Consider the following 14,066-nt stretch of genomic DNA (forward strand, 5'->3'; position numbering starts at 1 on the left):
ATCTAAATCACTGTCAGATGGACCAACAAATGATGAAACAAAATAATACATTTACGTTGAAAAGAGAAATTAAATAAATGAATATTATTACATGGTTGAAAATAACCTTAAAGGTTGAAGCTTTACGAGCCAAATATCACATCAAAAAATGTGTGGTTGTTTGAAGGTTTTGACACAAATGCACGCAATGTATAGTTTATTATTCTTCCATAGTTGAAATGTGATTGATGGTTGCACCACACACTGTACATGCTTTTGTAGATTTTTCTTCTTGCCATCATATTATTCATACTTCTGCAACTTGAATAATAAAACTAGTTTTTTTTTTTATTATTTTGTGGTACCACACAAAATTATCTACTTCGCATGAAAGGGATTTTATTAAAAAATTATAAAGAAAATGAAAGTGAGAGAGATGGTGACCAAAGAAAGAAAGTGATAACACAATAAGAACCACTCAAATCTCTTGAAGAACCACCACTTGTTCATCACCATCACCCACGTTTTGTACCCACATGAATGTTGTGCATGTTACTTGCAAAACTTCTGATTCTTTTCATATAATGTCTCTCATTTTCTCATGTATTATATATTTGTGTTTTTGTTCATTTTAGTTTCAATATTTTACTTTAAACATGGTTTTAGACTAAACACCTCTAAATAAATACAAATGAGATTAAGTTAAATGATCATTCAATTTCTTTATAATTTTTTAATAAAATTTATGATTCTTAATTGTTTTTGTTAATTTTTTGTTGAATATTTTAAAAAACTATGTAATTAGTGTTAATAAAACTAAAAAAAGAAATATTATAATTACAATTCAGTGTAAAAACTAAAAAGAAATTAGAATAACAAATAAATAAATTGTCAAATAATTTTTTTTACAATAATATTGATTGAATTGAGTTAGATATTGGACCTAATATTATAATTCACCACCTAATTCATAGAAGATTTGAGAAGTTGGTGGTCTTGAGTTAGATTTGACCTAATTCTAAAAAACTGATTAGGTTATTTAATATAATAAACACTCCTTTAACTATGATAATGAAATATCTTTAATAAACTATAGAATTTTAAAATAATATTCATTTGTCTTAAAACTATCATTAAAAACCAAAATTACCTAGTTTAATAATATTTATAAATAAAATATCATATAGTTATAAGAATGAATTCTTTGTTAGCTTCATAAGTGAGAAGATCCTGATGAACAAAAATGAATAAAAATTACCATGACAAAAAAAAATTACTCACAGTATAAAAGAAAATGTATACAAATTATACATATATGAAAGAAAAATGTATACAAATTATATATATATATATATATATATATATATATATATATATATATTTTCATATAAACAATTATATTTTCCACATATAACTAATATTATTATTACAATAATAAATAATGAAAAATAATATTAAAATAATAAAATAAAAGTATTAATAATAAATATCATTTTTTCATTTTTACTCTTTTTTCGTTTAGTTAAAAGAATTTTTTTTTCTGCTTCACTCATCCTTCATCCTTCGGTTAATGAAAGTATTAAACTTTTTAGGTTGTGAAATTGTCAATGGATATATAAATATCTACTGCAGCCTAATTGAAAGAATCAATATGATTTGACTGAAAGTCTATTTTTATTTTTGCACCACTGATGTTTGTCCATGGGAATCTATATCTTTAATGTTAACCATATATTCATAATTTTTTTATTTTTTTTCAACAATTAATAGATTAGAGTAAGATACTGATGATATAGATAGAGCCATTATAAATGACAAAATTTTCTTCATTTATATATTTAACAGGTACATAACAGAATTCAGATATGAAATTATCAGTTAAACTAAAACAGTTTTATATCAATTCATTATGATCCAAAATAACAACAATTTTATCAAGTGTACCATTTTAGTAGTTCAACATTAACTCATTTATTTTTTAAATATTTTTCTCTGGTATGTTTCTAATATCCATTGTATCTTAATTTTTAATTATATATTGTCTAGTAGTCATATATTATGATTTTTCAGCAAATATTACTAATTCAGCATGTTCCAGTTCAAAATTAATTTCCTTGCAACCCTTCCTTATGCACTTATATGCACCAGTTTACTCCTATAACTCAACAGTTTGTTCTTGTTTGAAAAATTAAAGATAAAAATATAAGTGAAGAAGGTATAAACATAATTAGTAAAACTAAAACTGAGTGATTTAAGGAATGTACAGAAAATAAATATAAATATTATTTAAACTTGCTTTTAATTCCAACACTGTAACAACTTATCCTGTTGGAAGGTAAAATGCAAAAACTTTCAAGTAATAAGGTAAAAGAGCCCTACACCAAAAATAATTAAAGTAAGACCCTACCTAATGACTGAAAACAGTTTGATACATAATAATCTCAGCCTAAGTTCTGATAAAAATAAAATCATCTGCATACAACATTACTATGTTACAAGTTGCATCAAATATTATCTACTGAAGTAGCCTCCTTCTGCAAGAAGGAGTTACTACTACTATCCTTGCTTGGTTACACCCTCACTTGAACTGATGTTAGAAACAGTTGCATTCTGTTCTGACATATTCTCATACTTCTTGTTCAGGTTATATGGTGCTGCACTCAATACCCTGCATGAACAGAAACACCTCAGACTCCAATAATTTTTCATCCATATAATCATTTTTCTTATGGCTAGATTAAAATCATGTATATACTAACCTCTCCTTGCGCTTATGTAAAAATCGAGTCAGTGATGCCTTGCGAGCTTGTGGCACAGCTGCATAAAATGTGAAAAGAAAATGTCATTCATTCATAAAAACCTTATGATTGTAGAATCACTGAGTACAAACACTTGCAATGATTAAAAGAAATAATTTTGGATAACTATAAAGTAAATTTATCTTACCCCAAATGAAAAAGTATATGAAGAACTAAAGATACATTGAGGAGCAAGAAACTACCATACCTGATGGCAGCATGGTGTTTGTGTTGACTACTTTAGGAGTCTCTGCTTTGTTAACAGAAGTAAGGGTACCACCAGATGTTTTAGCTGCCAGAAATTCATTACTGCTACTTGAAACACTCCCTGATTTTGCACCAGTATGTGAAGAAACAGATAAAGTACTTGAAAGTGGTATGGGTTTACTATGTCTGGGTGCCTGAACATTAGGTACTGTCACTTTAGAAGCAAGTGATAAGCCATTCCTAGCCATCAACATGATTGCTTGAGCCTGAAGAAAAATGGTCAAGCATCAACAATGAGATGTATGCTTCTCTTCATATACTGAATTCGTTTGTTCATTGTGTATGCAGCAAAACATGATAGAAAATACCTTCTCAGGAGTGATATCATCAAAGACATTCACAGTTCCAGCATAGAAGATGGTAAGTTTAGGAACAGATACAGATGGTTTCACACTGTTATTTCAAAATGATACAAGTTAGAGAATAACAAGTTTATTCATTGCAGTACTGCACTTGAATCATCTCTCTAAACAAGGCCAGTTTAAGGCACAAACAGATAAAGCCCTTGCTTTAGGTCTCCAAGAAAAAAAGTCTCAAAATTTTCTTGGTATTAATTTCTTTATGCCTCAAAAAAAAGACCTCAAAATTTTCTTTTAGTACTAATTGTTTGAGGTCTCCGAGAAAAAAAACCGCCAAAATTTAAGTTTATTTTAGGTCTCTTAAACTCTTGAACCACCATTGTCTCTGCTTTCAAGCACAAAAATGTAATTACCATGATTCGGTCATTCCAGCAACAGCACCAACACCAACTAGAGGAAGAAATGAATGGAGTGCTGTAACAGGTATTTCCCCTAGTTGTGGTTGCTTCATACTAGAAGCATTCATATTCTGACCAACAGTTGCAAAAGGATTCTTTAGGGATAGAGGTCCCATGGAAACTGGAATTGCTTGGTTGGGAACTGGAAACATCTTCACATTATGAGGACGGTTCATATAATTCACATCATGTAGTGTAGGATAAGGAGTCAGGGAAAAATGAATGCCACCACCTTGTTCATCATGATTGACAGATTTCTAAGTAATAAGAAAATTACAGTTAATGAAAGGGAAAAACTTAGTTAATGTGAAAGTGGATTAAACAAATCTATGTGAACCAAAAGACATGAGGTAGTGCAAAACTTCTTAAAGCTAGGTTCAGATCTAAAGGACAAGTTCATAATTCAGAAAAACTAGTATAAGCAGATCTATACCAACTTACATAAACACAAAAGTTTTCCGAAACCAGACTCAATAAAAATATCAACCTGAACGCAATGGAGTCATCTGATCTGCTAAAAGTGAAGAAGTTTTACTCCCTTCACTTTACAGAATATAAAGCCTAATCAACCAACTGTTGTGCTAATTTGCAATTTTGAACAAATACACAAAAACTGATAGAAGGTGTATATCCAAACCTGAGGAGTATTCAAAGACATCGACTGAGGATGGACAGATACTTTGTTCATGAAGGGCCATTTTACCATACCTCCTTTTGTGAAACCTACATACCAGTAAGGAACCATCAACATAAATTTCAATCTTATTAGGGGCAGTAAAAAAGAAAAAAAAAAGGAATTGTGTAGGAGTGTTGGAAAAATTGACTTTTGAAAATTGATCTTGGATGATTTTATTATAGAAGGAAATTAGTAGGTAAAACTCAGTACCTATATTGCTTCAACCCAAAATCATTTTAGACCCAGAATTAATTCCTTCATGTGAAACCAAACACACGTGAAAATTTAACTAAAATCATGTTACTTGGTACTTCAATATGATTCTGCAGAATCTAACATGAAACCAAATACAAGCTAAATAGACTGCAAAGGATGCAAGAGAGGAAAAGGAGAACTGAGGAGTAGATTGTCAAATTTTATGACTTGGCATCATTCTAAGTATCACTGTGCAGAAGCATCAACACCCAAATCAACATAAGTGGTAAAGAACTGAAGAATGATATTTTTTTTTTCCAATTCCATACATAGTCACGCAGAAAAGTTCAAATATAGAAACAAGAATCACTACACATGAGTCCCTAACTATTAAATAGCCTGCAGCTCTACAGCTGCAGCACAACAAGTAAAGTTGCATGAACAGCTCTTATTGGTTAAAGAAGGATCAAATAGAGACTACAAATTATGTTCAAACTTATCCACAAAGAAAATTTAGTAACTGTTCGGATGTTCAATTTCCCAAAAAAACAGAAACACTGAAGTGGGTGATCATACAGAGGTCAGAAAAAAAAACAAAAACACATAAACATGCCTGAGTTTTTGCACCCACTATCATTATTCATCACTTCCTTCACTTCAACGAAGGGTTCCTTCGAGTTCAGACCCATAAAATCCCTCTCCATTTTCAGAGCAAAAAACTAAAGAAATTCAGAAACCCACTCTAAAAGTTTCTTTCTTTACCATTCAAAAACAAACTGAAGCAACCCCCTTGCTTTCTCACGTTAACCAACAAAGCAAGCACGCCATAAATAAAACTAAATATTATTATTATTATTATTATTATTATTATTATTATTATTATTATTATTATTATTATTATATAAAACACGTCGTTATAACTGCAGAAAATAAAAAATAAAAAAATAAAACAGATAGAGGAAGGTGTTTGAAAATCCAAGGGAGTAATTAATTTGTTTGAATCAATTAATGAGATTTTGACCGCCAAGATTTGTTTTGTTTTTTTGGAAAAATTAAAGAAACAATGACGAATTATGAAAGGTTGGTGAGTTACCCGTAGAAGAACCGGATAGTCCGGTATAAGACCACGTGCGCGTCTGTCACACCTTACCATACTTGTCGTCGGTGTCCGACAGCGATCTTTTGTACCGCCACACATGTTAAAATTATGCACGTGTGTAACACGTACACGTGCCTACATGTGTTACTAGTATATCATATCTCTTTATTTTCTATTATTAATCATATGGTACTCTTTTAAATGTCTTTTTCTTCATCACGTAAAAATCACAAAAAAATAATTAAAATATTCCAACCTGTTAAATGATTAAATTCTATGATCATATCTTATTACAAGCTTAATTAAGATTTAATTTTTTATAAATTTAGATATGTTTTTATTAATTTTTCTATTTAATGAATATTTAAAAATTTTATATTTTTTAATTGAGTGAATGTTATATATAATTATCATTTTAAATTGAAATATATGATTATTATTTTGTTATGTTATCTTAATTGGTTATCCATATTTAAAAATATGATTATAAATGTTAATATAAAAATAATATTACATATAATGTAAAATAATAAATAATGGTGGGAAAGTCATGCAAGAGCATCATGATCTCGTTAAAGTTTTCAAATGAAAATGACTATATTAACCTCATAGTTTCGTATTGACACATAAAATAATAGATTATGTTATTCAGTTAAAAAAACATTAAATGGTAATAAAATTTAACTAAAAAATATAAATATTTTATCTACTGAAAAAATTGGTAAGGATTGAATTAAAACTATCCAAATTAATTACCTTAAAACTTAATTAAGGTGTTATAAAATCCTTCCAATTAATGTTCTTATAATTGAATGTATTTAAAAGAATGATAGAGTGAGTTTGATTTTGATGCATATTCTCAATGGTGTTTAATTTGAATGGTTCATATTAATTATATAAATTGAAAGGCAAGAATGCACGATTAAACTCCTAATTTGTGTGTTTGATGCTCCTAACATTAGTCTAAATATATTTGCTCATAAAATTCTTCTTTGATATTATTATCATAATATAATAGAAGTGCAAGAACCATATTAAGAATGCACATATAAAAATCTAAATTTAACATTTTCCTTCCCTTAGTAAAAAATAAAAATTTAATTTCTGTCTTTTAGAATTATCCCACGCAAATAAGAATGGAGGAGTGTTGAAAAGTATTATTAGAGTCGATGATTATGTGTTTATTAGAGTGAGACACATCAAAACACAGTCTAACCTTTCAATTTCAACCTTTTTGGTTTCTTCATGGTTAGAGATTTCAAAAGTTAGTCAGATTCTCTTTTTTAATTAGTTTTTATATAATCAATCAACTTGTAAGTTATTTTAACAGGAATAATTATTATTTTTTTTTTCGTTTTGATTTATATGAATGTTTTTTTTTCTCTCTATATATACATGAGTTCAATATTTTGTTTCCTTCTTTTATTACATAAAATTCTAAATAGTTCATGCGTGAAAATTTTGAAATATCTCGATTTTCATTTTCTTTAAATAGTTTTAGTTTTTTATTTTAAACAATATTTAAATTTCACTATGTGATAACTAGCGCTTCACTGGATTGCCAAATAATAACACATTATTCTGACGTGTTTAATTTTAATTTTTTGAATTAAAATTAAATTTTACTTTTATAAATTGAAATCAATTATTTTATAATTTTCCATCCACTATTTTCATCATCAACCCATCTTCAAGTGTTTCTCCTTCTACCTCACTTATCTCAACTTGCATCTCTTTATTTTTTTTTTCCAACTTTGTTTCTGTCAGAAAGACTTTTTTTAATTGACTGACCCATTCAACAAAATCCTACACCATCCATCTCTTTCTCTTCTGTCTTTCTCATTTACCGTATTTCAATTAAAAAATATGATTAACATATAAATATTACAATTTAAATAAACAAATAAAAAACATAAAAATATTAAACAAATATAAAAACAGAATAATATATATCAAAAAATTAATTAACTAATACTACATAAAATAACAAGTATTGAAAAATTGATAGTAGTAATAATACATTTATCATATTAGAAAAATTGATAATTTAAATGTATAAATAATAATTGTTGTAAAATGATTACTCTTATGTAATTAGTGTGACAATGTAGTTTGATTTTCTCCCAAAATTTATTAAACTAATAATTTATTGAGACAATCCAATTTTACAAAGTGGTTAGTTATGTATTTTAACAAAAATTAAGAAACAATAAAATATCTTTCCTAAAATATGATTAGCTTTCTCATAGTAAACTTTACTGTAAATTATTTCCCAATATAAAGTCTCTAATAAATATCATGTCAAAGTTCAAAAATATTAATATATATTTGAGTACAATGTAAAATTAGTTTCCTAAGTTCAAAATTATAATATATATATATATATATATATATATATATATATATATATATATATATATATATATATATATATATATATATATATATATATATATATATATGGGGTTTGCTAACGCGCGTACGCCTGTTTTTCAGTTGGTACATTTTAGCAATGAGCAGTTGGTACATTTTAGCAATGAGTACCGGGTTTTAGTAGACAAAAAATATCCTTATATACATGGATTCTAAGTTTTAAGGTTAAGGGTATTTTAATAATTTTCATTCTCAAAACTTAAAAAAAAAGGAAACCCCCCAAACCCTTACTCACCTCTCTCATTCCTCTCAACCCTTTCTCTTTCATCTTTCTCAATCAGAAACACCCTACTATAACCCCAATTGAAAAAATCAGAAACACTTGTTGTTAAACAATCTTATAAAAAAATGATTTTATAATGAGTTTTGATCTTATAATTTTTGTCTTATCTAATTTTATCCAATTTTCACAAGCATAAAGGAATTGGTAATTGACCTGGAAAAAATCAGAAATACTCGTTGTTAAACAATTTCTTACAAAAAATGACTTTATAATGAGTTTTCATTTTATAATTTTTGTCGTATATAATTTTATCTAATTTTCACAAGCATAATGACATCCGAAAGAATTGGTAATTGGCCTGGAGGGTTTTTTTAGAGATGATGATTCAACATATGCAGATGATGAAATTAGAGAGATTAGTGAAGATGGTGAAATTGAAGAGATCTTGAATGAACCTTTGCCTGAAGGTGAATATGTCAATGACTCAACTCTTTACAAAGGCAAATTGTTTAAAGGCAAGTGTTTCTGATATTTTCAATTCGAGCTACAGTAGGGATGACAGAGAAAATGTTGGATTGAGAGAGATGAAAGAGAAAGGATTGAGAGGAATAAGAGAGGTGAGTAAGGGTTTAGGGGGTTTCTTATTTTTTTTTAAGTTTTGAGAATGAAAATTATTAAAATACCCTTAACCTTAAAACTTAGAATCCATAATATATAAGGGTATTTTTATCTACTAAAATCCGGTACACATTGCTAAAATGTACCAACTGAAAAACAGGCGTACGCGCGTTAGCAAACCCATATATATATATATATATATATATATATATATATATATATATATATATATATATATATATATATATATATATATATATATATATATAAAAGCTAAAACTGTGGAAATACATATTAAAGTTGAACCAAACAATATAAGACAAAAAAAGCATTAACTATATTAAATATCATAAAAGTAATAACACAAACATGAAAACAAAGTTCGAAAGTTGCGGCATATCACCAACAAAGTTGAAAATATGCTCACATTCAACCGAATTTCGAAATTTGGTTGCGAGTTGTCGAACTTTGAAATACAACAATACATAAATAGCGTCTAACGTCAGTGCACCTATAATCGGAGTTTCAATGTCGATTAAGGGTGTTTATGTATTATATATTTTAATTTCGATGTCGTTCCAATATTTTAATTTCGATGTCATTCCAATATTTTAATTTCGATGTCGTTCCAATGTATGAATCACTTTTACCATCTTTCTCCTCCAAGAATCACATCACACACAGCATGATCATCATCAAAGTCGATCAAAATCACCACCACTATATCACCACCACTATATCACCACTTTCAGAAGACAAACTCTCAACTCAGTGAAATAAGGAAACAATGAAGAAAATGTCACTCAACAGTGAAGAAATGGGAAAGGGAATGCATGTAGGGTTTATAAAAATAGAAGATTTGAAGTTATTGGTCGTTGGAACATCATTAGGTTATCATTAAACTTGATCATACTTTAGTAAATGAAGGGTAAGAAAGTAAAATGAGAGGTGCAGGATAAGATGAGTGAGGTATAGGGAGAAATACTCCCCATCTTACCATGAATAAAAAGAAAATATGATGATTGAATAATGATTCTATTTCATTTCCTATTGATATTTTACTTTTTTTTCTTTTTTTTTCCTATAATGAAATAACCTTATCACTATTCACGAATATTAAATATACATTTTTTAAATCTACTATGGTATTATAAAAGTTTTACTATGTTCTTTTTATAATATTTAAATTATACTGATTGGAAAGTTTAGTTTAGAGCGCTCTCTATTTTATTTAATTATTTAATTCCTCGTCTATTGATTTGAATATTAAAGATTGTTTGGTTAATCTTTACTACGAGTTTTCCATTTTTTACGATTAATTTTTCAATTGAAGTAAGTTAGTTTTCTGATTTTTTTTCTAAGTTTAAGTTAGTTCTTCTTTTGTATGAGGGTAAATCTTACTTGTATGTTTTTGACCAATGGTTTTAATGACATACTCTGATAATGTTTATGTTGTTTTTAGGGTAGGTAAGATTTTTTGTGTGTTTGAAGGTGTTATAAAGATTTTGAGCAATTTGGACTATTATCAAAGTTAAGAAAAATTAATGTTGTCATTTAGAGTTGTTTGGACTTTTATATGTCATTGTTAAGCTTATAAATCTATGTTAGTGATTGATTTCAATTTAGAAATGACTGTGATTGATTTTGATGAATTGGTTTTGTGGTAAGCATGATTGATTTTGAATTGTGTACTATGAATGTTTGAATTATGATTTGTGTTGTTTTGGATTTTGTTTCATGTAATTCAAAGAGTTTGTGGAATGAGTAATTGGGCAACATAGTAAGAGCTTCTATGTTTGGAATTGTTTTGAACTATTTGAGAAAAGAGTACCAATTTGATTAATTGAAGAGACACAAGATCACTTAAAAACAAAAAATTGCAAGTGTTGATATTTGATATAGCACCGAGTGGTACTAGTTGGTGTTAAGCACAAGCTTCTTGGTGCAAGTCTAGGAGCATATTAGCTTCAGACCACTAAGCGTCCATTTCCACAGTTAAGCATGTAGTTTTGCAAATGTTTTGGCGTTGAGCGGTAACAGAGCACTGTTGAACGCCATCTTGCACTGTAAAGCATAAATAATACTACACTAGACTAAAAGATATGTATCCAGATAATTAAGTCTAGTTTCAAGTGTTTGTGTAAATATATGTGTGACATGTTATATTTTATATATGTTTAGTTTATATATAGCATAACTTTAAATAATTTAGAAAAGTTATTTTGTTCACTAGCTCACCCTTTATTCTTTTATCCTTTGTTGTTTTATGTGATAATCACTTCATAGTGTAAGCAGAAGACTAGGTAAGTGATGATATGTTTTTAGTAGAATGCGAGAATGCGACATAGTAGTTTTATAGTTTTATAGTTTTATGTAGATGTTTGTATAGGAGTTTTTCTTTGAAAAACTCCGATGATCCATAGTTAGTTTGTAAATATTTTATTATTATAGTTATTATTTTAATAACTAAATTAATATCTTATATATTTTTAATTTTTAATAATTTTATAATATTTTATTTAATAATTTTATACTATTAAATTATATGATACATTATTATTATTAATAATAATATTATTATTAGTATTATTATATTTAATTTTTATTAATTAAGTATGTATTTTAATTTAGGATATACTATTGAATGATTTTTTACCTATTATTTTTCACTTTTTTAATTAATTATATTTTCATAAATATTATATATAGTTGACTTTCAAATTTTTCCTAAATTTGTACATTTTTATTAAGTCCTTATCTTTTTTGTGGGTATTTAAAATTTGTATATTTCCTAAAATTGAGTTTTTACCTATTTTTGCTAGATTGGGATGAGGATACCGCCTGTGTGATGCTCCAGTCTTTGTTCGCTCCTCTCTCTGCTCTGATAACTGATCGGTTGGGGGTGACCTACAAAATATACATTTTGACGCTCAAGTCAAAAATTTTTTCTAGAGATGTAAAGTAATTGATTATCAAAAAGCGTAACCATTACCTCAAAATTAAATCTTTATTTATAGAGTTTATAAGAATCTGATCAATTAATTTACCTCTTAATGGTCATCAATATATGTTTTAACCAGTCATCAAAAATCGTTACCGCCTTAATTACGCTTTAACTCTGTCCAACTGTTGTCCCGACCGAACGGCTCCTAAATTATTTTACGTGACCCGGCCGTTTGGTTCTTTGGGGACTTAGTTCTTTGGGGACTTAGTATGCTATCGTGCCTTGCCGAGCGCGTCTACCCCTTGGTAACACTATCTATTAATGTTTTTTTAATGGGTAACATCTCTTGTTGTATGGCTTATTTGTCATTTCCACATGTGTCAAAATTTGTGATATTTTCTTATCGTTAATATGATATTTTTTTAACACATGGAACTGCAAAGTAAATAAGATGATGACAAGATAATATGTCAATTAACAAAAAAAAGGTTGAACTACAACAACTCAATTAGAAAAATATAAAACTTTTTAGTAAAATGTAACCAACTAAAAATATCCAAATATATGAAAAACTTAATACTTAGTTAAACCTATATAAGTTTACCATAATATTGAATTAAATAGTTTTTATTTTATTTAATTTTGTATAGACTTGAAATAACTAAATAAAATAAATAATTTAAGTTTAATTCAATCTTTCTTAGGTTGAGTAAGTTGAGTGTGAGGATCCAGAAAGACCCTAATAACAATGATATAATAGTAAAAAGAATTTACTAAAATATACTCTGATGGTTTTGGTACATATTATGATAATAATATTGAGCTCAAACTATAAATCAATTCAATATAATATAAGATTTGTCGACGTTTAGTTTACATAATGTGGAATGGTATTATATCTTTAATAGCTTACCTAAATTAATCGGAGATGAGATTCATAATTTGAGAGTGATGTTTTAAGTTTATCCTTAATTTCCACCACTACTTGGATACATCATTTAACACACACATTTGAACTTTGGCTGACGGTTTGGTTTGAATTTCCGTTGCATCTAATTTGTAAGAAAAAACAAAAGGGTTTTCTACTCTCCACATGCCCATCTTTATAAATCAACCTAACTTCATTTCAAAACCCCTCCTGCAACTACAATAATTCATTGCTGCTTCATTCAATCCATTCAGATTTATAATAATCATGGTAATTATCATCTTTCTTGTGTCCATTTTTCCTCATATAATTTCCAGAGCAAAAAATTAGGGTTTGTTTGTTCGTCAAGAAATTTTCTCTAAGCATTGCCTTATTCTGTATTTAGGCAACATTTTTTTATTGTTTTTTAACTTTTCTATCTGTGACTGCTGCAGTCTCTTACAACTTTATTGTTTAGGTCAATGGTGAGGTTTGTGACATCTTTTGTTGGTGAGCCAACCACTTCCATCTCAACCCTCCTATACTACAGTGGTCTTCTTCCTCACAATGTCATTCTTTTGAGAATGGTTCGCCATGAGTTGTTAGATCAAGAAAATCACCTTTTCCATCTTCTCATCTCTATGATGAGTTGTTTGTGGTGATATATATATATATATATACTTATTGTGCGCATTGCTTTACATTTTCTTGATTTTCATTATGTGTGATATGCTGAATTTGATGAAAAAGATATAACAATGCTAGATATATGAAAGTTTCAAGTTGAATGATCCAAATAGTATATGGAATATTTTGTTATATTTGTTAAAAAATATTAAAGACAAGTTGGAAGTCTCTTATTCATCAGAGATGAGTAATTTCGTACTATATAATTGGGTGTAAACATCATTTTACAAGTCGGTTTTATAAGGTTGATAAGATTTAAAATTCACTTCTTAACATGATATCGTCATGAATTAAAGTTTATCCTAATTAAAGTTGTTAGATCTATTGTTTCATTCGTTCTTGGATCACTATCAGACCAACCATTAATATCTTAAGAATGAGTTAAGTGTGTTGAAATATTCTCACATTGACTAGAGACAAGACTGTTTCATAGTATATAAGTAAATATAAATCTCATTTTACAAGTTAGTTTTATAAGATTAA

General features: G+C 27.9%; 1 protein-coding gene and 1 long non-coding RNA gene across 3 annotated transcripts; one reads left to right on the forward strand and one right to left on the reverse strand.

The window, feature by feature from the left end:
- Window positions 1-2,240: 2,240 nt before the first annotated feature.
- Window positions 2,241-5,475, reverse strand: LOC108335188 (protein TIFY 6B). Of its 2 annotated transcripts, none has more exons than XM_017571144.2 (7): window positions 5,286-5,475; window positions 4,439-4,524; window positions 3,757-4,058; window positions 3,353-3,437; window positions 2,986-3,250; window positions 2,739-2,796; window positions 2,241-2,647 (listed from the first exon to the last, which is right to left on the reverse strand). In XM_017571144.2, the coding sequence occupies exons 1-7, from the start codon at window positions 5,374-5,376 to the stop codon at window positions 2,536-2,538; spliced, it is 999 nt and encodes a 332-aa protein (XP_017426633.1). In that variant the 5' UTR covers window positions 5,377-5,475; the 3' UTR covers window positions 2,241-2,535. The 2 variants fall into 2 exon arrangements, with proteins under 2 accessions (XP_017426633.1, XP_052725787.1); XM_052869827.1 differs by having other exon boundaries at window positions 5,435-5,472.
- Window positions 5,476-13,108: 7,633 nt separating this feature from the next.
- On the forward strand, window positions 13,109-13,763 carry LOC108335545 (uncharacterized). The gene is made up of 2 exons (XR_001832752.2): window positions 13,109-13,187; window positions 13,352-13,763. It is a non-coding gene; the product is annotated as an uncharacterized LOC108335545 (long non-coding RNA).
- Window positions 13,764-14,066: the final 303 nt, after the last annotated feature.

The sequence above is a fragment of the Vigna angularis genome, chromosome 10, assembly GCF_016808095.1.
Source record: "Vigna angularis cultivar LongXiaoDou No.4 chromosome 10, ASM1680809v1, whole genome shotgun sequence".
In the NCBI taxonomy this organism is placed as follows: domain Eukaryota; kingdom Viridiplantae; phylum Streptophyta; class Magnoliopsida; order Fabales; family Fabaceae; genus Vigna; species Vigna angularis.

Excerpts from the sequence above, each read along its gene's own strand:
- LOC108335188 (XM_017571144.2), bottom strand. The coding sequence starts at position 5,376 with ATGGAGAGGGATTTTATGGGTCTGAACTCGAAGGAACCCTTCGTTGAA. Across the intron at positions 2,797-2,985 it reads AAACACCATGCTGCCATCAG|CTGTGCCACAAGCTCGCAAG; the intron begins GTATGGTAGTTT and ends CATTTTATGCAG. Across the intron at positions 2,648-2,738 it reads TTACATAAGCGCAAGGAGAG|GGTATTGAGTGCAGCACCAT; the intron begins GTTAGTATATAC and ends CTGTTCATGCAG.